At 39.1% G+C, this 24,048-nt stretch overlaps 2 protein-coding genes across 2 annotated transcripts in view; both read right to left on the bottom strand.

Moving 5' to 3' along the window:
• The window catches only part of LOC129730043 (ceramide synthase 6), a 36,401-nt gene extending 23,000 nt beyond the window's left edge, over positions 1-13,401 (bottom strand). The window contains exons 1-2 of the mRNA XM_055689021.1: positions 12,411-13,401; positions 5,036-5,156 (exon numbers count right to left, since the gene is read on the bottom strand). Coding sequence (XP_055544996.1) covers positions 5,036-5,156; positions 12,411-12,595 — 306 coding nt within the window. The 5' untranslated portion in view covers positions 12,596-13,401. The remainder of the gene's footprint in view (positions 1-5,035; positions 5,157-12,410) is intronic.
• A 5,441-nt stretch (positions 13,402-18,842) lies between these two features.
• LOC129727809 (WSCD family member AAEL009094) overlaps positions 18,843-24,048 on the bottom strand; it is a 116,923-nt gene continuing 111,717 nt past the window's right edge. The window contains exons 5-7 of the mRNA XM_055686012.1: positions 19,975-20,146; positions 19,742-19,911; positions 18,843-19,680 (exon numbers count right to left, since the gene is read on the bottom strand). Of these exons, the coding sequence (XP_055541987.1) occupies positions 19,525-19,680; positions 19,742-19,911; positions 19,975-20,146 (498 nt within the window). The 3' untranslated portion in view covers positions 18,843-19,524. The remainder of the gene's footprint in view (positions 19,681-19,741; positions 19,912-19,974; positions 20,147-24,048) is intronic.

The raw sequence follows: 24,048 nt of genomic DNA, 5'->3' as shown, positions 1-24,048 counted from the left end.
ATGAAAATATGTCAACAAAGAGTGAATTTTCTTCGTACAATAACCGGACAATGGTGGGGAGCCCATCCAGGAGACCTTATAAGGCTTTACCAAACAACGATATTGTCTGTTATTGAATACGGGTGTTTCTGCTTCCGCTCCGCAGCAAACACACATCTGATCAAACTGGAGCGAATACAATATCGTTGCTTGCGTATCGCCTTAGGTTGCATGCAATCGACCCATACGATGAGTTTGGAGGTCTTAGCTGGAGTACTACCATTGAAAAACCGCTTTTGGAGCCTGTCTTCTCGTATTCTTATCAAATGTGAGGTCTTGAACCGTCCCGTGATTGAAAATTTTGAAAGGTTAATCGAACTTAATTCTCAAACCCGTTTTATGACATTGTATTTCCATCACATGTCCCATAATATTAACCCTTCTTCGAATATTCCAAATCGTGTCGACTTATCAAATACTTCTGATTCTACTGTGTTTTTCAATACATCCATGATAGAAGAAACTCGTGGAATCCCGGATCATTTACGCGTGCAGCAGATCCCCAAAATTTTTTCCAATAAATATCGAAACATCAACTGCAACAATATGTTCTACACTGACGGATCACTTCTTGATGGGTCCACTGGCTTCGGTATTTTCAATAACAATTTAACCGTCTCCCATAAGCTCGATAATCCTGCTTCTGTTTACGTCGCAGAATTGGCTGCAATTAAGTACACACTAGGGATTATCGAAAAAATGCCCACGGACCATTATTTCATCTTTACGGACAGTCTCAGTTCCATTGAGGCTCTCCGATCGATGAAAGATGTTAAGCACTCTCCGTATTTCCTGGGGAAAATACGGGAACATCTGAGTGCTTTATCCGAAAAATCGTTTCAGATTACCTTAGCGTGGGTCCCTTCTCAGCGGACTCTTTGGCTAAGGTGGGCGCAACAAACGGTGATATTTATGAAAGACCAATTGCTTTTAATGACTTTTTCGCACTTGTACGTCAGAATACGATCATCAGTTGGCAAAATGCTTGGACCAGAGGGGAATTGGGAAGGTGGTTACATTCCATAATCCCCAAAGTATCGACGAACTCGTGGTTCAAGGGGTTGGATGTAGGTCGGGATTTCATTTGCGTGATGTCCCGGCTTATGTCCAATCACTATAGATTTGATGCGCATCTCCGTCGTGTTGGGCTCGGGGAAAGTGGTATCTGTGCCTGTGGTGAGGGTTATCACGACATAGAGCATGTGGTTTGGTCATGCCCTGTACACCGTGACGCCAGGTCTAAATTAATAGCTTCCCTGCAGGCCGAAAGTAGGCAGCCGGCTGTTCCTGTTCGTGATGTCTTGGCGAGCCGTGACCTATCCTACATGTCCCTTGTATACGTTTTCCTGAAATCCATCCACGCCCCAGTTTAATCCTATTCCCTTCCGCCTACATCCAACCAAACGACAAGAACACGTTAAGACCCCGGATCCGGAAACAGCAACGAGACCCGCACGATACTCTCAGGTCCCGAGGGAGACAACCCAATATGCCAGTCCGTAATACCTTGGCCCAGCAGCGGAACATATTCAATATGCTGCTTACCTATGGCGATGGAAAACCATCAAACAACAAATCAGTGCTTTTAATGCAAAACATTCTAGCTTTAAGTTAGATTTAGTTTCAGCTCGTAGTCGGCAGCGAGGATAAAAAATTTGCTTTTAGTTATTAAGATACTTTAGAAAGTAAGCTACCAGATATAATTGGCGCCGTTAAACATTAAATTGTATTTGTGCCGTGTCAAATAAATTATAGATGAAGAAAAAAAAAATAAGAGTAATATTTTTTAGGACATTTGGTCATTTGAAGCTGACACTGACATTAGAGTGTGTGTTCATCACTTCAGCATGTTGTGTATGCACCGTGTGCACAATTACGCAAGGATTGAGTGAGAGAGGGAAGTATTTAAACATCTTATAAACGTTTACAAAAAGGGATTCGAGATTCGACAAAACCGCAAGGTTTAAAAAATAATGAATAATGCAAAACTTAAAAATCAGTTGAAAAACATCTCACTGATATTCTAATAGTTGAACCTTGCCTAAGCAGCAAGGCTGGTAGTGGTCAACGATGTCAGAAACAGTTATTTTAGTGACTAAGTTGATGTAAAACGTGACCAAACAGTACCCAACAAATCGAAAAAAGGGACCAACAGTTGCTAGAAAATGGCCAGAGAAGCTATTGTTATAGAAAAGGGTACGAAATAAGGGTTTCAACCCGTGATTCGCTGGGTCCTGAATTTGATGTGATATATATTCGAAAAAAAAAATGCATTTAATTTATTGAAACTGGTCGCATATGGAAGCATTTAATTGGTATCTAATCGTATCAAAAGGATTCTGGTTGTTTTTAGAGAAAATGTTTGAAAAAATTGAAGCTATCCATGTGTTATCATGTTTTTATCATATTATTGAAAAATTTATATAAAATCAATAAAATTATCATGAAAATCAGGTTTCTTCAAAAGCATTTAATTAGCATTAAATTATCATGACCATTCTACAACAGTTTATTGCTCAAAAATGCTGTTTCTGGCCAATGTTCTGCTAAGTTTTTTCTTAAGCTAGCAGAACAATATTTTTGAAAAAAAATTAATTAATAAAAAATGCACCAAAGTTATTGAAACTGATTGCATATGGAAGCATTTAATTGGTATCTAATCGCATCAAAAGGATTTTGATTGTTTTCAGAGGAAAATGTTCGAAAAAATTGAAGCTTATCATGTATTATCATATTATTGAAAAATTTATACAAAATCAATAAAATTATCATGAAAATCAGGTTTTTTCAAAAGCATTTAATGAGCATTAAATAATTATGACCATTCTACAACAGTTTATTGCTTAAAAATGCTGTTTCTGGCCAATATTCTGCTAACTTTTTTCTTAAGCTAGCAGAACAATATTTTTGAAAAAAAATTATTTAATGAAAAATGCACCTTAGTTATTGAAACTGCTCGCATATGAAAGCATTTAATTGGTATCTAATCGTATCAAAAGGATTCGGATTGTTTGCAGAGGAAATGTTTGAAAAAATTGAAGCTATTCATGTATTATCATACTATTGAAAAATTTATACAAAATCAATAAAATTATCCTGAAAATCCGGTTTTTTCAAGAGCATTAAATGAGCATTAAATGTTTTTGACCGTTATAGAACTGTTTTGTGACTAAAAATGCTATTTTCTTATATTGTCTGCTAGCTATTTTCTTAAGCTAGCAAACAAGAGCATTTTTCAAAGGAATGATGGAGCATTAAATTCGGAGATATGGCAATAAGTGAGCATCGAATGAGCACTAAATTTCCATGCTATTAACTCTTTGTTCTGCTGACTTTGTACTTCCAGCTTAAGGGACATCACCTATTATCGAAAACGAATAACTACTGTTGTCAAGAAAAAGCCAACTTTTTCGAACATAATCATTGAATTATGCTAAATTGTTTGAACAAAGCGTTTGACAAACCTATTTTTGCTTTCTGAAAATTAATTTAGTAGCATGATGATTTAGTCCAGAAATACGGCACACCCCTTGTAAATAATAAGCATGTAAATAATTCAATAGTAAGATGACCAACAATATGAAGTGCTGAGTACAGAGAACACAATAGTTCAAATGTTTCTGCTCACAGTAATGCATAAATCCAGAAAACAAAAAACAGTTAGTCGCGATGTCTGTATAATATAAACAGAGAGATCAAGTCATGACAGCAGTATGCAGCATTTAGGCTTTGCCTTTTCTAATAACTTAACTTCTAAATTCTTAGTGGGACTAACTAAGTCAAGTACTATATACTATTCAACCTGTTAGGGCTTATTCAAAACCTCGCTTTTGAGAGTTTGCTTGGGATTGAGATTGCTGTACTTTTATAAGAGCAAAGCAAAGTGATCAATTTTGCAATAGTTGATACGGACGAAAAAACCGTATAATTTCTTTTGAAATTCATTATACAACTCTGAGTGATCGATTTTTTTTCATACAAGAAGTATCATTCGAATTAACCAAAGCAATGAGTAATTCGTCTCAGTTATGTACTTTGAAAAAAAAAAAGGCCCATAATTGCAGCTAAAGGTGAATGATTCATCAGCTTACTAAACACGTCACGACGCCAAAAAAAAAAGATTTAATGACGAAACCCGTCCACGAGCAAGTCAACTTGCTAAAACCAGGGTCAACCCGGGGACTGTAAATAGAATGCACGACGATAGCAAAAATTCTGCAGCAATGCAAAACAAAACAATCCCGCCCTACCAGACTTTTCGGCTGCATTTTAATGTACTTTTAGTTAGTGATTGTTTTCTTTTTCATTTCAATCCAAAATTATCTTTTACGACTTTACTGTACAACAAGAATAGCTCATAACAGGAAACAGTAACGGTAATAATAAAGGGTTTAGTTTTCTGCACCCAGTTATACTAAAAGTTATCCAACTAATCGACATGAATATAATGACAGTTTTCCGTGCAAACATGACGGTCCACTTATCAATCATCAGTACTCTAGTGACGGAATATGCATTCCAAAAAATAATTCTATGTTCGAATTTGTTCAAGCTTAATTATTAAGCTACTGCGTGGTTTAGCCTCCACTAACACAGCGGTATCGCTAATCGTTATCACGACACACGTTTGTCGTGAAACAGATTTTCTGGAGTGGTATTCTCTACTTGACTGCAGCCTACTTTCGTGACACATCTGATCTCACATATGCAAGGCCAATTTTAATGTTATTTCACCGAGGCAGTACAAGCAGTACACGGTATGCCACGCAGCCGCGCTTCAAATCAGGTCATGCAAATCTGTACTTCACTGGATACGCAATCGTGTTGTTCGCTTTTACTTTGCAGCAACAAAATCGGTGATTGTTTTGTATACACCGTTTACGACGGACTTCTTTCGATGGTCGTGTGTCGCCTGAATAAGTAGCCTCACGGTGCTTGCTAAGGGTGACTTTTATTTCTCACCGACATATCCTAGGGATAACTTTTTGATACTTACGGTTTTATGCCTCAGCCGGCTGTTACTGTTGTACGCCCACTCTAGCGTTTTGTTTAATATTGGTGGTTTGGGTCCTGTGCTCTTGATGCCAATAGCTTTACCAATTGGAGTGATCCAGTATCTGAAATGTGACGACAAAAAGGAAAGCGTGAGTAAATGCAAAGTAGAACTTGGACTTGTTTTCGGTGACCTAAGCTAACGATTTTAAATCAAGTCATTTTCGCATCAATTACCCATGACGGCGAGCATTTCTTCCGTGTGCGTCACTCCGATTCCGATGATTGTTTATCGCTACCGAAAGTTGATAAGCCAGTCGTACCATACGGGCATTTTGTTGCTATACAGCTTACACGATAATAGCCAAAATAATGCCGGACCGGAGATTATAACACATCACGATGCGAAGTTTTCGGTGGAGAGGAGTGCAATAAATCCACTTCGCTGAGAAGTCACTTCAGTCAAAACCTCAATTTAAAGCCGATAAGCCCGGTGCTATCGTGGCCAGCAATGCTAGCGGCGGAAAGATGATACGGGTTGTAATGCCGTAAATATGCCAGCATTGAGTAGGTATGCAATCATACCGAATTGGGTGCATCACCCCAAAATACTCAGATTAGATAAGATTTTTTTTCGAATGATCTCAAATATATGCAATGCGAAGTTTGCTGTGAAAGCAGATGTGATGTAATAATGCTTTGGAGTATTAAAAAATATCAAAAGGCCTTAAAACAATAAAAAACTTAGGATGCTATCTGTGGTGAAGCCAGTTTGACATTTCACTTAGCTTCTTAGCGCGGTTTTCGGTGAAAGATTTTTTTTTCATTTGGATGATAGCCTTATCACAAAGCAGAACCGTTGTTACTCTAAGAGGTCATTCCCAAACCACGGGGTTGGCAAAAAATGGGCTTATTTTTTCTAACATTTACATGTATTATTAAATTATTTTAAACATGAGGGAGAAAGAGCGGGATATAATCACTGCTCAGAGAATGTGATCACGCAATTAAGGAATGACCCCTAAATTAAGCCAATTAAGATACCGTTTTTGCTGATATGTTGAATCCCGCGTTATATAAACCCGCGGCTTATCGGGAGTAGTGTGGGCGGATTCTTTTTAACCCAACCTTGAACGTGAATAGTGTCGATCGCACGTTCAACATTTGCTACGTGTCCTTCTTTCTACCTGGTCGCCGCCGGTTGGTATACGGTCAACGACCTCGAGAATTACAATGGTCAACCGTACAGCACCGTATATATTTATGTTACGTGATTGGGTAGCCATCAGTCTGCACCTTTCTTTTGTCAACTCGACCGTGGCTACGGTAACGCAGGAAATCCCTTGGGTGAAGGCACGCTTTTAGTTTACTGAGTCGTGTTAGGGCGTTTGCATTATTGATTCGTCTGGGGGTGTCTGGGATTAGCGGACATAACTGATAATTTACGAAACAATTACGTTGGAGCCTCATCGTTTCGATATAATTAGCATCATTATTGGTAAATTTTACGAGCTTAGTGAGTTTGAAGCAATGGAGAGGAAAAATAGTGATTATAGTTCACAATGTTCAATATTTATGCATTTTATAGACATTAACATTATGCCGAATATTTGTACCTAAATGAGTTTTGTTCAGCAGTAACACTTATACACTTTTTTTGTTATGTGAAATTGATTAATAAACAAGAAGTATTTTGAACGAAGATTATATAGTGTCAAAAGAAAATTATAATGTGTGATATATGGATAACTAGAATAAAGCTGCCTTTTAAATTACGTTGCCTTCGCACAAAATGCAATGACTGATAGTGTTCCATCCACACTTTCACGCTGCTTAATACCGAAGATTGTTATGCAAACTGTTCTTACTATCGACAAATTCAACGTGTGCCATGCGAATGTACAAAGTTTGTGTGCACGCAACTGTAGTAAATTAGAAGAAATTAGGTGTATGCTGAATGACTCAAAAGTGACTGTGGCTTGTTTTACTGAGTCCTGGTTAAGTGATTCAGTTACGGATAAAGCAATAGCGATACCAGGCTACCGTGTAGTGAGAAACGATCGACTTTATAAGAGAGGAGGCGGTATTGTTATGTACGTGAAAGATAGTGTACGTTATAGGGTTTTGTATTCATCCCGCGTAACAGAAAACTCAAGTTTAATAACGGAGTGCTTAGCTCTTGAAATTAGCGTTGGAAGCGATTCGATTCTTCTAATTGCTGTGTACAATCCACCGAACAATGATTTATCTGAGTTTGTGCAGATTGAGCTTTCGGACTTGTTGCTAGCGTATGAAAACATTATACTAGTGGGAGACGTCAACACCGACATGCTACGAAAATGTGATAAACGAGATACCTTAGAACACGTCTTTGAAACTGCATCTCTGAGTATTGTTGGAACCGAACCGACGCATTTTCATAACGGTGGCAGTTCGTTGCTTGACATAATGGCAACAAACAGACTGGACAAAATGATTCGTTTCAATCAAATTTCTGTACCTGGTCTCTCCAAACACGACATGATCTTTTGCTCTTTCGATATTAATGTTGACACCCAACTGCGAGAAAACACATACCGCGATTACATTAATTTCGATGGAATGGCGTTACAATCTGCGATGGCAAATATACCGTGGGAGCAATACTACCAAATGGACGACGTCAACCAGATAACGGAGTTCTTTAGTACACATGTGGTTTCAGTTCACGATGCCTGTATACCTCTACGTACCGCTAAAAACCGGAAAATGAACAATCCATGGTTTAATGATAGTATTCGGAAAGCTATTCTCGAAAGAGACTTGGCATATAGTGACTGAAAACGAGCTTCACCGGAGCGCAAAGCATTGTCATCACAAGTCTACAAGGTGTTACGAAATGCTAAACTAGCTTATCATGAAAATTATTTTTGTTCCACTGACACAACTAAATCGCTATGGAGAAAATTGAAATTCATTGGGGTGGGACACAACAAGCAAAAAGACGAATGTTCTTTCGATCCAGACACGGTGAATATGAAATTTGCTTCACATTTCACATCAAGTAACGCATCAGAACACCAACACCTTGAAAGTTTTCCTGATCATCCAGACAGTTTCGAATTCAAGCCAGTTCGAATGTATGAAGTCGTGAATGCAATTTTTAATATTAAATCCAATGCAACCGGGATGGATAAGCTTTCTGTCAAATATCTAAAAGTTATTTTGCCACTAGTTATCGACCAGCTTGTGTTTTTGTTTTGTTGCCAAATGTGTTGCAGTATTGCAGAGTGCAAATGTTTGCTGATGATGTGCAACTTATTTGTATACATCCAGGAATGACGACTTCGGATCTAATAGCTCGTCTAAACGAGGATATGATTGCTGTTTCACGTTGGGCGACGGAAAACTGCCTACACATTAACCACTCCAAAACGAAAGCCATCTTATTTGGAAAGAACCGCACCGATAATTCGTCAACACCGGAACTCGAAGGAAACCACATTGAGTTTACAAGTGTTGCGAACAACCTTGGCATACCTTTTCAAGCACATTTAGGCTGGGATAAGGCGGTTGCCGCTCAGTCTGGTAAAATATATTCGTGTCTCAGGACGCTTAGAACTACTGCATCAGAACTACCAATCCATACCAAATTGCAACTTTTCAAGTCACTCGTCTATCCTCACTTTTTGTTCGGTGATTTGATATATATGGGAATGATGAAACTTGAAGTGGCCCTAAATAGCTGTATACGTTATGTCTATAATATAAATCGTTTTACGTCAGTGCGGCATTTACAGAAAAATTTGATTGGATGCCCTTTTCAACAATTTTATGATATGCGAGCATGTTTGTTTCTGCACAAAATTTAACGAAGCGTTCCCCGAACTACCTATTTGAAAAGTTTGTTCCATCTCGTAGCAGCAGAACCAATAATTTCGTAGTTCCTTCGCACAGAACAACATCCTACGGAAACTCTTTTTATGTGAGGAGTGTGGTTCTCTGGAATAATTTACCCACGCAATTAAAACGAACAACGTCGGAGGCAATGTTTAAAAAAGGCTGCTTATTATATTTTAATAACTAATGTTTATATTATGATAATAATTTTAAGGAAAAAATTGTACTGTAGCGTAATGATAGAATAATACTATTGTACAACTTTGTGCCACCGTAATTTGACAAGCAAAAAGACGCATGTCTTGCGTCAATTAGTGAATTTTAATAAATAAATAAATAAATTTATTTGCATATGAATGAATGATTTTTATACTTTTACACTAACATTTGATTCTCATGGGAGAACTTGAATTTTAATTTGCATATTTTCTTATGTAAAATTTACAAACACTAACATTACAAACGTGGGCTCCACAAGCAATTGCGGTCAAACAGAATAAGCCCCCGTACGAAGTACAAAACGCTCATAAGACCGGCTGTTCTCTACGGGTATAAAACATGGACAATGCTCGAAGAGGCGAAGAATGAACCTTGAGCTCGCGCAACTCTACGGTGAACCTAGTATTCAAAAGGTGGGTTAAGCTGGACGAATACGTTGGGCAGGGCATGTTGCAAGAATGCAGGACAACCACTATGCGAAAATGGTGTTTGCCTCGAATCCGGCAGGAAAAAGACGACTAGGGCGCAGCGGGCAAGGTGGGTTGACCAGGTGGAGCTAGACCTGGCAGAGAATACAAGGTGTTCCAGAGATTGAAGAGCGGCAGCTAATAACCGAGTGAATTGGAGAAACTTTGTAAATCAGGCCATGTCATTATGGCGGAATGCCAAATAAATAAATAAATAAATATCAACAATACAAGCGTGTTCTTAATGTTCTTAATTTTTATCTGCAATGACAGATTTGTTGAAATATTTTTTACAGTTTTTTTCAAATTTGAATAATTAATGATTAAATTTCAAAGTTTGTTAAATCAATGAAAATTTTAAACAAAAATTATCGTATGAAATTCTGAAACGGTTATTTTTACAAGAAAAACTTTGCAGAAAACTTTTAAAAGCTTATATATTATACTCAAACTACTAAGATTATTTACGTTTGAAAAATATATTTTTGCGATAGTTAGTTCATTAGTTTTAAATTTTAAACGTTAGCAAGGTTTGTGAAGATTGGAAGAATCTCCTATTTTTTGCTCGAGTCTAAAGGCTTAGACAATTTCTGAGAACTGCTGTATCAAAAACAAAATATTTTCTACTAAACATTACATATCACAAAGATTTTAAATAACCTAGAAAAATACTACAAGGTATACAGCCCTAGGGTTGTATAAAATCGTGACGTGGGACTAAACACTGTAATTAGGGGATTTTATGTTGCAAAATATACGGAGTCTGCAGACAGAATCAATGTGCTTGCTCAGCGACTGTACGTATTTTTATTTTCAGCCTGCCTGGAAATCAATTTTTGAAATATATTCATCAACACTCGAAAGAATATCGTTTATATCTGACGATATTGTGCCTGTGGAATTTTTTGTGCAAACAACATGTATTTGACAAGGCACAAGCATATCGTGCTTGTTGAAGAAGCACCAAGAATTTCTCGTAATGCGTCAGTCAGAATTAACACTATATCCTCAAAAACCAAATCCAATAATACTTACGTTAACACAATGAATGGTTCTGTCTTATTTAACTCTGATTAAATCAAATCTATAATATGGATCTTACTTTCAAAATAATATGGAAGCCCTTACAAAGGTTCATCATTTGTCTAACATAAGAAGATGTTTCAAACAAAGTTATTAACAAGTTCCAGCAGAAAATCGTAGCAATCCACAATTACATTTTTATATATTCAATATATCATCTAACAATTTTGAAATGTAAAAAGAGATTCTGAATGAATCTTAGTAAATAAACAAAAAATTCACAAGTATTCGCAGGCTCTTTTTTTCTATAAATGTACTTATTTAGGAATTTACTCTTTCGATACTATCCTGTCACGATTATTTAGTGAATATCGAAGATAAAATTAAATAAATATCCGTTGCAAAAATTTACAATTCTTGTTGAGTAATCTATGGTAATCATATTTATGAGATAAGCTTTCAATCACCATCAACGGCAGCATTGCAATTTTTCCTCGATTGCACACGTATAGAAATGTACGAACAAAAGTGTACCACTGCAATACGAATAGTACCGCTGCAGTACGAATAAAAGTGTACCGCTGAAATGTACGAATAGAAAAGTACCGCTGCAATCATAGACGACGAGAGACCTGCGGTTCTTTACTCCACTGGTACTGTTGCTTTTACCGGCATGTTTTCTTTCAAGACATCAGTTTTTATTAGGTTCTGAAAGCAGGTTTAGAAATTGTTCAAGAATGGGAATTGTTTCAAACTTTTTGAAAAACTTTTACCTCCAAGACATCATATTAGTCTAAGCTCATGAAAGCAAAAACAAATTGACCTATTGGGATGGGGAGACGCTGTCAATTTTTATTTCGATATTGATACGGAGAATATCACAGGGAACGGATGGTGTCCATTCACGTCGTATGTGCTAGGAATGCTCGCATGTAATTTGTTTATTATCCGCGTAATTTTATTGAAATATTTTTATCAATTTTACCGCTTAGCAATGAAATTAGAGTGATAACTAGCATATTACAAAATTGTTATACATTTTATCTATCCAACAACATATTGGTTATTGTTATCCACCATGTGGTTATGCTGTTATTGACGTTTGAAATCTGACGCAACATTTGCCAATTTCAAACTCAATTTTACCGAATGCATCCCAGTATAGTCAACAAAGACGTAGTCCCACGTCAAAAATTGAATCTTGAAGTGAGATTTTGAATCATTCACAATTTTAGTACAATTTTTCATTGAATTGTTAAACTTCCAATTACCGATTTTCTGAAATATCTCAACATCAACAATCAGTTGCGGTATCGGTATTCTCAGAGCCACAGAAGCTAGACGTTAACATCATAAACCAGTTAATTTAATTAATATACTTCACCCAATCAATTGTGGTGATATCGACCTTTTAGTTCAAAACCTATGTTCAGTGAGTAAATTATGCCGGTCTTCATTTAGGCCGATGAAAATATGTTTGATTGCTTCTACATTTCGAGAAAATTTTGTTCTAATGTGTGACAATCAGTGTATTTGAAAATTGTGGCCCACTTTTACAAATGCACTTTAAGATTGATTGATACATTTTTAGGCAAGACATTAATCTAGTTTTCTGTTTCAGACGCCCCACCGTGTTCAGTATCTTCAGCGTAAAAGGTAAAAACACATAAACAGCGCGAAAGTGAAGAGGGAATTGCACAGATGTAGAAAATTGAGGTTATGACTAGTGAAAAGAAAACCCAGCCTGCACCGTTTTTGATAGCAACTTAAGATTTTCTTTGGTAAACTTACCGCTCAACGACGTATCTTATCAGTAGAATGACTACTGCTAGCGGAATCGGGTACACTAGATGCCGGTAATCGGCATGATTCACATCCGGTCTAACTCCCGGTTTAATGTCTTCCCACGTCACGTTCGGAGGCAGCCAAACACTGGTGGACCAGAATGTGTTCGAGATTGTGTGCAGCAGCTCCATTGCACTTTTGTCAAGGACAGGATAGGTGTTAGCTGCTTAATTTGACAACTGCACTGGAAATTTATTTTTCCTTCCGTTGCTATGTGCAACACAAGACAACGCCTTCGTATGCTTTCCAACACAACAACGAAATAGAATAACAACAATAGCAATACGCCAATCACTGTGTAACTTTCCCCTTATCGGAAGAAATGGGCAACGGGAGGTATACAAAGAGAAACGATTCAGAACACTCTTGCATTCATTCACGATCACTTACACCCACGAAAGGAATCCCATATCGCACATAATGACGAAGAATCACACGATTAGCAGCGACAATCTGACTCACTCTAGCACGACTGCCTTTTAAACAGTAGAACCACTTCGACGGTTGATTGTTTCCGACAGATTCACGATTACTTTTCACCCAAATCGATATTTTCTCTTGCGGTGGTGGCCTTTTCGCTTTTCCTTCACCTCACGGACTGCGGATCGCGTGGTCACTTTTTGAGGGATTGGCACTTATTGACTGTGCTCACAAATACACTAGCTATGAAACGGTAGCCATTCGTTACCGAACACAGCCCAAAACCGATAGCACTTTGCAGTTGGTAGATATAGGATCACTTCAAATTTTCGGCACCTTCAGTGGGATCAATAGGACGACATGAAACCAGTAAACTAAACCACCGGAAAAAGCAACAAAACCACGGTGACTGGACCGAGCAGCCGAAAATGACTAATCCACGGAATGTCTTTTGCCTGCACTACGACTGGCAGCTCAATCACGAGCGGCGACAGTTTTGTGCAACGGTATCTCTCGTACCAATACGATACTTCGTTTGCATAAATGAAATGAGTTCGGCACCAAGATATGCAGTGGTGTACGTGCGCAAATGTCACTGAACCACTAGTTGTCTCGCTCACTCACACATATTTGCTGTCAGAAGTTTGCATCAAAAACGTCAAATTGTTGACGTTTCAGCTGGAGCACGTTCACAAATCACCGACAGAGAAAGCGTGTGTGCACAACTTAACGTGTTAGGGTAAAGTGCTCTATTGTGATTTATAGCATGTTAAAAATAACTATTCTGAAAAGTATACGAAGCACCTCGAAAAAGAGTACAACGTATTTTGCGGTGAGAACAGTGAATGGACAATATTTGGTATTATAACAATAAAATCCACCTAGCGGTCAGAGTCAGCTTTTCTCATTCAAACTTATTATTTGTAAAACTAAATTTACATGAATGCTTAAATCCAATAAAGGTATATTCACTCTTTGGGTTCTAAAATATTGATGTTGTAGTTGAAGTATAAAATTTAAAATTTGACAATAGCGAAATAAAAGTAATGACTCTTAATTTCGAACAATTTAATCACGAGCGATACCAGGAACGTTCAAATAGGACGATACCACATTTAAATCATAGTGAGGCCATATAAAGCAGGTATAGTTTTAAATAGTCTTTGAATTTCTTTTCGTTCCATAACTTTTGAACATCACATCAAATTGTTATGAAGTTTGTTATTTGTAAGTTTGAGAGATGACTCGTTCGTATGGCATTAGTTATGTTCAAATAAGTCGTGTAATCTTTGTGATAATAAACTTTCGTTGTTATTACAATTGAATACATAACGGTTGCTTAAGTTCGATTATAATCGAATGAAAAGGGTAGCCAAACTTTGAAACCAAGTGTTCAATCACAATTCATCAGTGAACTCTTAACTAGCCCATTCATCTGATATCAATATTGTTCAAATCGGTTTTGTAGTTTCTAAGATAATGATGTTTCGTGATTTTCACATTTCGATACATAACAGACGAAGTTACAGTCCGATTACAGCAAAACTCAATAGGGTTTTATGAGGCAGCTACACCTTTCATTTGACACTAATTTTGTGGAAATCGGTTCAACCATCTAAGAGAAAAGTGAGTGAGTTTATGTAGTCTTCTGGATATGTTTCTTTTCATAGCTGGATTTCACATTTTTAAACATAACAGGCAAAGTAATAATCCGTTTGCAAAAAAATCAATTATGTCTTGTGGGGCGTCAAGACCTTCCATATGACACTGATTTTATGATAATCGGTCCAGCCATCTCTGAGAAACATGAGTGAGATTAAATAGTCTCCAGAACACTTTTCTTTCCATAACTTCTGAACCACAAGAGTTCAATCTTCATAAAATTCGAAAATTAAGGATTTTTTAGGTAGCCCGTTCATTTGAAATCAATTTTGTTCAAATCGGTTGAGTAGTTTCTGAGATATTGTTGTTTCGTGATTTTTACATTTTGATACATAACCTCTAAACTAGAAATCCGATTACAATAAAATTCAATAAGGTTTTAATGGGCAAATAGACCTTTCATTTGAAATTAATTTCATTGAAATCGGTCCAGCCATCTCTGAGAAAATCGAGTGAGATTGGGAGAGCGTTACTCACACACATACACACACACATACAGAAAATGCTCAGCTCGTCGAACTGAGTCGATTGATATACGAGATTCGACCTTTTATACCTTTGGTTTTTGCAGTGATTGCTATATCTTTCTAGGAGAAAGGCAAAAACATTGTCTTTTTTACTGTAAGCTTGCAAACGGTTTCTGTCATTACCATTTTTTAACAACGTTAAATCTACCACCGACAATATTTTCACCATGGAGAACATTGTCATTGGCTTCTAAATATATGGGAAAAATTGCTGTTCAGGTAAATAACAACCCCATCTTTTTCATGGTATAAATGGGAAACACAATGTTATTTGTTGTTCTGGGGCATTGATAATTAATGCAAAATGGATGTATTTACAATGAAAGCCATAAACAAATTACAGTAAAACTATGTGGGTCATTCCATACGAAGTGACCACGAAAAAGCACAAACTTGGCATCGACCATTACGGATTTGCCTTAAAGTTGGGGGAGGTTCACTTTGAAAAAAATCCAATTTTGGTGTCGTTCTCTTTTTTACATTTTATAGACGTTAGACGCTATGCTAAAATGCTAATAGGTGATTTTTAAAGGAAATAAGCTAAGGAATTCAGAAAAAATATTATTTTTGACCGAAAGTATTGCCAGATAGGCTATTTAATTTTTAGGAAAACAATGTATCTGGCAACACATCCGATAAATATAACAGAACTGTTGTTCATATATTTATACGCAAGTGCCAAGTGAATTTTTTGCTCCCTCGCTCCCATAAAATAAAAAAAAAACATTCGTGTAACCTAGGGGCAAGACACTACTGATATATTGCGAAATATTTCTAATATTCAATATAACAAAGTATTTATCATTGCAATTTGAACACCGCTTTATCTTTATTATAGCTCATTGACGTTACATTATAGTTTGAAGGATGTCAATTGACAGATAACCGATAAACATTAAAACATATCTCCTGAAATCGTGTAATATTCTGGGAATATTTTTCATAATAATAAATGTGTTTAGCCTCTGTCGTGTAACAGTAAATGCTTAACCATATCAGTTGAATTTTGAGCATATCGGGACTCAAGTTAGTTTTTTGGTGTCACAAACTTTTTGTTATTTTCAATCAAGTAGGTCAATTTCGTGATTCCTGGAGTTTTGGAAACACTGATGTTGCCAGATTTATTGTGTTCCTTGCGAAATACAGTCAAACTGACATAAGCAGAGTTTTCAAAAAGGTAGGTAGCCAGAGGGAATGGCAACATGCTATCTCTTTCTATGTTGAATGAGTGAAGAGTCTTCCCGATTAAAGTGAAAAGTATATAAACGTTAAAGTAAATATACGTTGAATTTTGAGCATATCGGGACTCAAGTTAGTTTTTTGGTGTCACAAACTTTTTGTTATTTTCAATCAAGTAGGTCAATTTCGTGATTCCTGGAGTTTTGGAAACACTGATGTTGCCAGATTTATTGTGTTCCTTGCGAAATACAATCAAACTGACATAAGCAGAGTTTTCAAAAAGGTAGGTAGCCAGAGGGAATGGCAACATGCTATCTCTTTCTATGTTGAATGAGTGAAGAGTCTTCCCGATTAAAGTGAAAAGTATATAAAACTTTTGCTGGGCACCTGCCTTCTTTATTTTTAAATAAAGCCCCGATATGTTGGCTACTGTCAAACGTATAGAGTTTAGATAGGGCCCTTGTAGGTAGCATATAACGATTTTTTTCATCATAGCCAACCCGGTGGCATCACTGACGTTTACGTACAAAACAAGTGAAGTCAGCATTAGCTGGATCACTTGATCACTGGACAGCTGATTTATCTAAACACGAAAAAAAGCATTGTCCATACGTGCATACAGTGTCGGTGTTCAGCGACAATGTGCTTATGCTTTGTTTTCGGGTGATATATTTATTCCACATAATGTCGAGTGCTTACTTTGATGAAACGAAAAAATAAATGCGTTGAATTATTAAAGAATGTACACAACGTTTATTCTTGCCGTTTGCGAACGGCGCGGCGGTGTTTCTTGCAGGCAGCTGACATCGCGCAATGATTTAAGGAAAAAAATCTCAATGTATGTGTAAATAGCTAAATAGATTCCAGCGCATAACTCAGAACAACATCGTCAACTTGTCACCCTTACGCTGCCGTGTGAACAAACCTTCAAAAACATAAATGAGACTAGCGCCACTGTCTTTCACGGTAGCTGCAGGAAACAAGGCCGATGCCACCGAGTTGATTATAGCTCCGCCATTATGGTGCGTAAATAGCTTGATTGTCACAATTTACTAATGTTTGTTCTTCTAGCGAAAATGGTACGCCAATCATTCCAAGAATTCCGGACTACTTCGTGATTAGGGCGAAACTAGATAGTAAAACAAGCAAGGATTCGCCCTTATCACGAAGTAGTCCGGAATTGTAGAAAAAAAAACATTCTGAACAATCGTCATTAGGTAGTTAGATTTTGGCTGAGAGCACACTCGCAAACATGTAAAGCCCTGTAAAATTGCCTTGGTTTTCTGCAAACCGGAAATCATAGCACCAAGGCTTTGCTTTGCTTTTAGGTGCCCAACTGAATAATTGTACCGCTGCTCATAACGTAGCGTTGCAAACAAAACTAAATTTGATACATGACACTACGCTGTTTTTCGCAAGTTAGGTACAGCCAGAGGTCGCATATTAACACATCAGAGCGTAGGGAGATATCGAGCAGCTAGAGTCGCTGAAAAGAGACTCCATCGCCAGAAGAAACGTCAACATTAGGAGCGTGTTCTCGCGAAAGCAGAGGGCTGCTTCTTCAGGTAAGATGCGTGGAACTTTTACAAAAAGATTAACGGAACTAAGACCCCAAACGTGTCTGCCCCTGTCATGTGCAACGATAAGGAAGGTAACCTGATTACCGATGAATCAAAGGTGGTCAGGCGTTTACAACATTTTAGTGTGTTGAAAAGCAAGGAAGACAGAGGTGTCGAAAGGAGCAGGATTGATATTGAGAACGATTCATGCAGTAGGTGAAGAAAGCAGTTGAAGACTTCAAGAACATCAAGGCAGCTGGGAAGGACGGCATTCGGGTCCGTCGGGAGTGATCAACTGTATCGTGGCACCCTTCGGATCATGATAAAAGTGTGGGCTGATAGAGACTTGCCATCGATCTAAAAAAAAAAAAAAAAAAACACCGCCTGGATGGAAGGCACTATCGGGGCATAACTCTTCTCAATACCTCCTTTGGACATCTTAAGGAAAACTGCGAGCAATGGGGCTTGCCATAAATTCTGCCAAAACGAAGTACATGATGACTGGTAGAGAGCGCGGTAGCCCGTCGGATGTTGGTGCTTCCGATGGTCCTCTATGGCCATGAAGTATGGACACTGAAGGAAGCTGATCGGTGAGCACTTGGTGATTCTGATCGCAGAATCTTGGGTTCTTGACGGCAAACTGGGAAATGGTGTTCGGAGCATGCGCATTAACCATGAAGTGCACCAGTCATACAAATCGGTGCAAATAGTCAAGCGGATAAAACACGGCAGGATACAGTGGGCTGGGCTTGCAACGTTTAGCAAGAATTATGTATATTCCGAATTGTGTCGAAGTTTATGTCTTTTAAATGTCGAGCCAAATGGCGGCTTTTGAAAAGAAACACAAGAAATCACACGCAAATTGGACGGAGCTAAGATGCTTCTCCAGGCGTCATAACGCCTTGTGTGTATTTGTGCCTTTAGATTTTCTTAAAATTCATGGCAACCTTAGACGTAAATGGTAATATACTTATCCCTAGTGTAACAAAAGATATAGATTTAGGGTTTTCGGATTCCCTATGAAAAATCTGTTATCATTTACATACTTTATTGTGCTTCTCTTATTGATGGCAAATAGTTGCTTTGACGGTTATGTAAACATTTCGTAAACAAAGTTATTTTATCTGTTTGCTCGTGTGTACAGTGTTTTCGCAAAAAAAAATCCTACATTCCTAAACGGCTTGAGTAACTCGTCACATATTTTCTAAAAGTCTTACAAGTTTCACAAACTCTAAATGTATCTATGTACTACGATATTGTTTTGGTTGTGTTTTACAGCTTGAGTTCATTTATCTCCTGTGGTTTTGACTGCTGCAATGACTAGATTTGTTTCTTCTCGATCGAAGTTTTTTTTCCTATCAAGTGGTAAGAACTCACTGCACTGACAGCTGTTAATAAGTAAACATTACATAAACATGGCTATACTTGCAATTTTAAACTTTAGTTATATTACGCGAGTACTAGTTAGATCTCGGACACAGTTGCGTTTGCATAGAATTCAGATCTTCGAACAAAATAGCTCTAAACTAACATCTTTTCTTAAAAATATCAAAACAAAAACAACTTACCAAGAATAACTGGAAGCTAAACGAAATGTTCATCATACTGGCTGGCAGAACTGCTTCGCATTGTAAATTGTCTAGTTTATGGCCAAAATCAATGACTAGAAAGATTGAATGCACTAATGCTATGTATTGTGCGACTAGTTTAGTTTCATAGAGGTTCGAAGCGTCCTAGCGCAGCATAAACTTCAACACGTTTTTCATCGATCGCTGCGTGCATTGCTGGACTATACGGGTCGAACTGTAAAATTCGTTTCTTCCGCCGATAGATTCCTTCCTTGCGTGCCAGGGCACACGCTAGCAGCTCCTAAAACAACAAGGTTTTTTAACAACGATGATAATCACCTTACTAATGGATAAAAGCTAACCTCATTAACAGGAAATTGTAGAAAACTAAGAATACTTCGAAGCGTTCCTTCGACGTCTTCTACCAGTTCGTCGTAGAATATCAGCTTCACTTCGCCGGTAAAATTTTTGGCCCAGGATAGATTAGTCTGCTCCCATGCCCACAGTTTGTTCTTGACAAACTGGGTCCAGTCTGGAAAAAGGACAGAGCTAGTTAAAATGGGACCGTTGAAAATTTGCCGAGCGGAAAACTCACATCGTCCTTTAGTCCGACGATAGCGATCGGGAGAAGCGAACCCAACGTGACCCCCGCTTTGGCGGTTGAACTCCGCCAGAATAGCTTTCTTCGGATTTCGCACGAGGAGAATGGCTTTTCCGTACGGGGCCCAAGCATTATGGCCCCATTCGTGTGTTTTTACAACGAGCACCTGGAATGTTTGAGATGTTAGAAGAGGTAAACACATGAAAGCTGAAAAGTCTTTTGATTAACATTTTTGCTTTCCGGAATGCTCTGCGTTCTTCACGAGTCAAGAAATATAAAATAGCACACAAAATAAGGATTCCAATTTATGTTCTTAGCGGTGTTTTAAGTTAATATAGAATTAGAAAGTATCACGACAAAGAAAAAGCAGTAACAGAATATTCATTGCAATTTTTGTCACTATTTTCATTATAGGTGCAGAAAGATTGAAAAACGCTTCCATTTACCTACATACCTTACCGACGCGACGTGGAAAAAAATAAATAGTCTGCCTTGATTATTAATTTCTCTAGAGCCACATTATTGCCACGATTTTAATTGTTTGAATAAAATACAACCCTAGTCGACGACAGCTTCTGCTGTGATCATTCACGTTCGCACCTCCCGCAGTGCGAATATAGATTCGGACCACTACCTAACAGCTGTGTGAATGCGCTCAAAACTTTCGACGGTGTATAACACCTGCCGAAGTCGAACGCCGCGAGGAACTGCGGGATGCCGGATTTGCACAGGAATACGCACAGCAGCTGAAGGCAGCATTATCCACGAATAAGCAGCTTGGAGCGGCTACTCTTCAAGATGGCTGGAGGAGCATCCGATCCGCTATAGCGCTACTAGATACAAGCGCTCCGAATTATAGGAATGACTGGTTTGACGGCGAATGTAAGCAGTTAGTCGAGGAGAAGAACTCATCATAGGCGAAAATGCTACAACACCGTACGAGACCGAATGTGGCCGGAACAGCCAAAACTCAGTACTACGAAGGAATAAGCGCCACCAAGAGGACCGATATCGCGTATCGATGGAAGAGCTGTGCCAACACTTGGAAGTTCTATGAGAAGCTGAACAGCTCCCGTAAAGGCTACGTGCCACAAGCCGATATGTGCAGGAGCTTGGACAGAAACCTCCTTACAGACGAGTGTGAGGTGATCGAAAGGTGGAAACAGCACTTCGATGAGCATCTTAACGGAGCTGCAGTGGACCGCGAGGATGGTATGGCAGCTGATTTTGGTGCACGAGCAGAAGACAACAAGATTCCAGTCCCCGATCTCTTGGAGGTGAAGACGGAGATTGACCGACTGAAAAACAATAAAGCTGCTGGAGTAGACCAACTTCCCAGTGAGTTGTTGAAATACGGTGGAAAAACGCCGGCTAGAGCCGTGCACTGGGTCATTGTCAAGATTTGGGAGTTCCGGAGGGGTGAATGGAAGGTATGACCCATTTACACAAAGGGCGACAAGCTAGAGTGCTGCAATTACCAAGCAATCACTGTGCTGAACGTCGCCTACAAGGTACTCTCCCAGTTCGTGGGGCACTACTAGGCGGGACTCATAAGTGCCCGCGCCACCACGGACCAGATATTCGCGGTTCGGCAGGTTATGCAGAAATGCCGCGAATAAAATGTGCCCACACATCATCTAGGGACCATCCACATTCCACGTAGACAGCTTTAGGGGGGGGGGGGGGGGGTCTGTGTAATGTCCACGGTCCATACACATTTCTAGAATTTTTATAGCCAGTTGTCCGTCAAAAATTCATCCACGTGGAATGTGGATGGCCCCCTAATCATCGATTTCAATTAGCATACGACATGCGCATTTCGTTTCGAGTAACTCGACCAAACTAAATGATCGCTGGTGGGCGCTATGTTTCGTTTTTCGTATTTTTTCGACTTTGCGGGTTAGATGACCCGGAGAACAAATGACAATGACAGCTTATTTTGAGCTTAAAGCAAAACTGGCAGTATGTGACGTGTTCAAAAATAGCGAAAATCGTTCGAATCGAGCTGCACAAGGCCACCCCAGCTCTGGGAAATTATTCACGACTATGGATTTCCGGACAAACCAACGCGGTGGGTCAAAGCGACGATGGACCGAGTGATGTGTGTAGTTCGAGTATCGGGGGTACTCTCGAGCCCCTTTGAAACTCGAAGTGGTTTGAAGCATGGTCTCTCGTGCCTACTGTTCAATATTGCCCTGGAAGGTGTCATTAGAAAAGCGGGGATTAACACGAGTGGCACGATGTTCCAAAAGTCGGTTCAACTGTTAAGCTTCGCCGACGATATCGACGTTTTAGCTTAGACCTTTGTGAAGATGGTGGAGACGTCATCGGACTAGAGGCCGAAGCCAAACGGATTAAGCTGGTCATCAATACAGCGAAGACGAATTACATGAAAGTAAGGGGTTCACGGGAAGACAGTTAACCTCATCATCGTCATCGACGAGTTCGTGTAATTGGGCTCACTGGTAACTGCCGACAACGATACCAGCAGAGGAATTCATCGGCGTATTATGGCAGGAAATCGTACATACATTGGACTCCGAAGGGCGCTCCGATCGAGTAGAATTCGCCGCCGCACCAAGTTAAGATGTTGATCAGACCGATAGTCTTCTACGTCCATGAGACATGGACTATGCTTGTGGAGGACCAACGCGCTCCTGCGGTCTTCTAACGAATGGTGTTGCGTACCATCTTCGGTGGACTGCAGATGGAGGACGGAACGTTGGAGAAGGCGAATGAACCACGAACTGCAGGAGCCATCGTCCACGTCGTCAAGATTAACAGATGGCGAGCCATGGACCGAATGAAATGGAGACGACTCTTACATACAGCAAAGGCTACATGGTGACTGACATTATTAAGCTATACAGAAAACCATGGAGTAACAATGGACGGCCATCAAGAACGCCTCTCTCGAGGCTAGCGAGAATAATCTGGGTCAGCTGCACACCCAGAGGAAAGAGTGAATCATAGATGGAACCTGAAGGAAGCTAGAGTAGCAAAGAAAAATGCAAGTTGTGATAGAGCGGGCGAAAACCCGAGGAGCCAAGAATGAAGTCCGTCAAATGTATTCGGCTCTGGAGAGGGAGCTTAAACGCTCTTGGAGATGGGATAAACGAGCGTGGACGGAATCCCTGGCTGATAAAGGGGAGAGAGTCGCAGCACCCGACGATATCTACGATGTCTCACGGTAGCTGAGTGGAGCTAGGAAAAATCCAAGGATGCACGTGAAAGGCACGACGGGACAGCTAATTTCCAATCGATCAGTTGAAATGCTGGTTTGAGCACTTAGAGCAACTTTTTCATTTTCGACAGATGATATCCACAAAGATACAGCATCAGCTATTCTGCAATAACTGGGACATCGCAACATTTCCGGCCGACTAGGTGCAAGGCGTCTTTGTTAAGGTCCCCAAGAAGGAGATTCGACTGTATGCGACAATTGGCGAGGTATCATGCTACTGTGCTTTGTTCTCAAAGTCATGTGTAAAGTTATCCTAGATCGGATACAGCAGTAAAAGAACGCGACTCTTCGACGGCAGTAGGCAGGATTCCATGCCGGACGATCCTGTGTGGACCATAAGGGACCATACCTCAATGACGTAGCATTTATGGGGGGAGGGGGGATATCATCATTTTGTGACAATCTGTGACAAGGGGGGAGGGGGGGTTGTAGTAAAATCGACGTAGCATTTTTTTTAAAGAATGATTATTTTGTAGGAAAAATGTATTCTAAAAATACACTAAAACATTGCACAAAGTATTGCAGCGAGATCTGTTGAAATGTTTTTATCTGTGGCATTCTGAAATCTTCTAAAAGCTCTGCTACATGAACAATCACCTGGATTTCCAAACACACAATCTGTTCTGAATACAAAAATCGTTGCTTTTTTGTGGCTTTTAATAGTGAAAATTACAAGATACTCGTTTCATTTCCGGAATAGTTTCTGTGTTTTCTGCAGATGTGGATCATACTAAGTTGTTTAAACACCTTTACTCCTTCTACCAAAACACAAGCCCTTCGAGGCAGAAGATGCAGTCACGAGTCTATAAGTTGTAAATAAATTG

The sequence above is a fragment of the Wyeomyia smithii genome, chromosome 3, assembly GCF_029784165.1.
Source record: "Wyeomyia smithii strain HCP4-BCI-WySm-NY-G18 chromosome 3, ASM2978416v1, whole genome shotgun sequence".
Classification (NCBI taxonomy): Eukaryota; Metazoa; Arthropoda; class Insecta; order Diptera; family Culicidae; genus Wyeomyia; species Wyeomyia smithii.
Note: the sequence above shows the minus strand (reverse complement) of the source record. Positions and strands in the feature narration are given on the sequence as shown.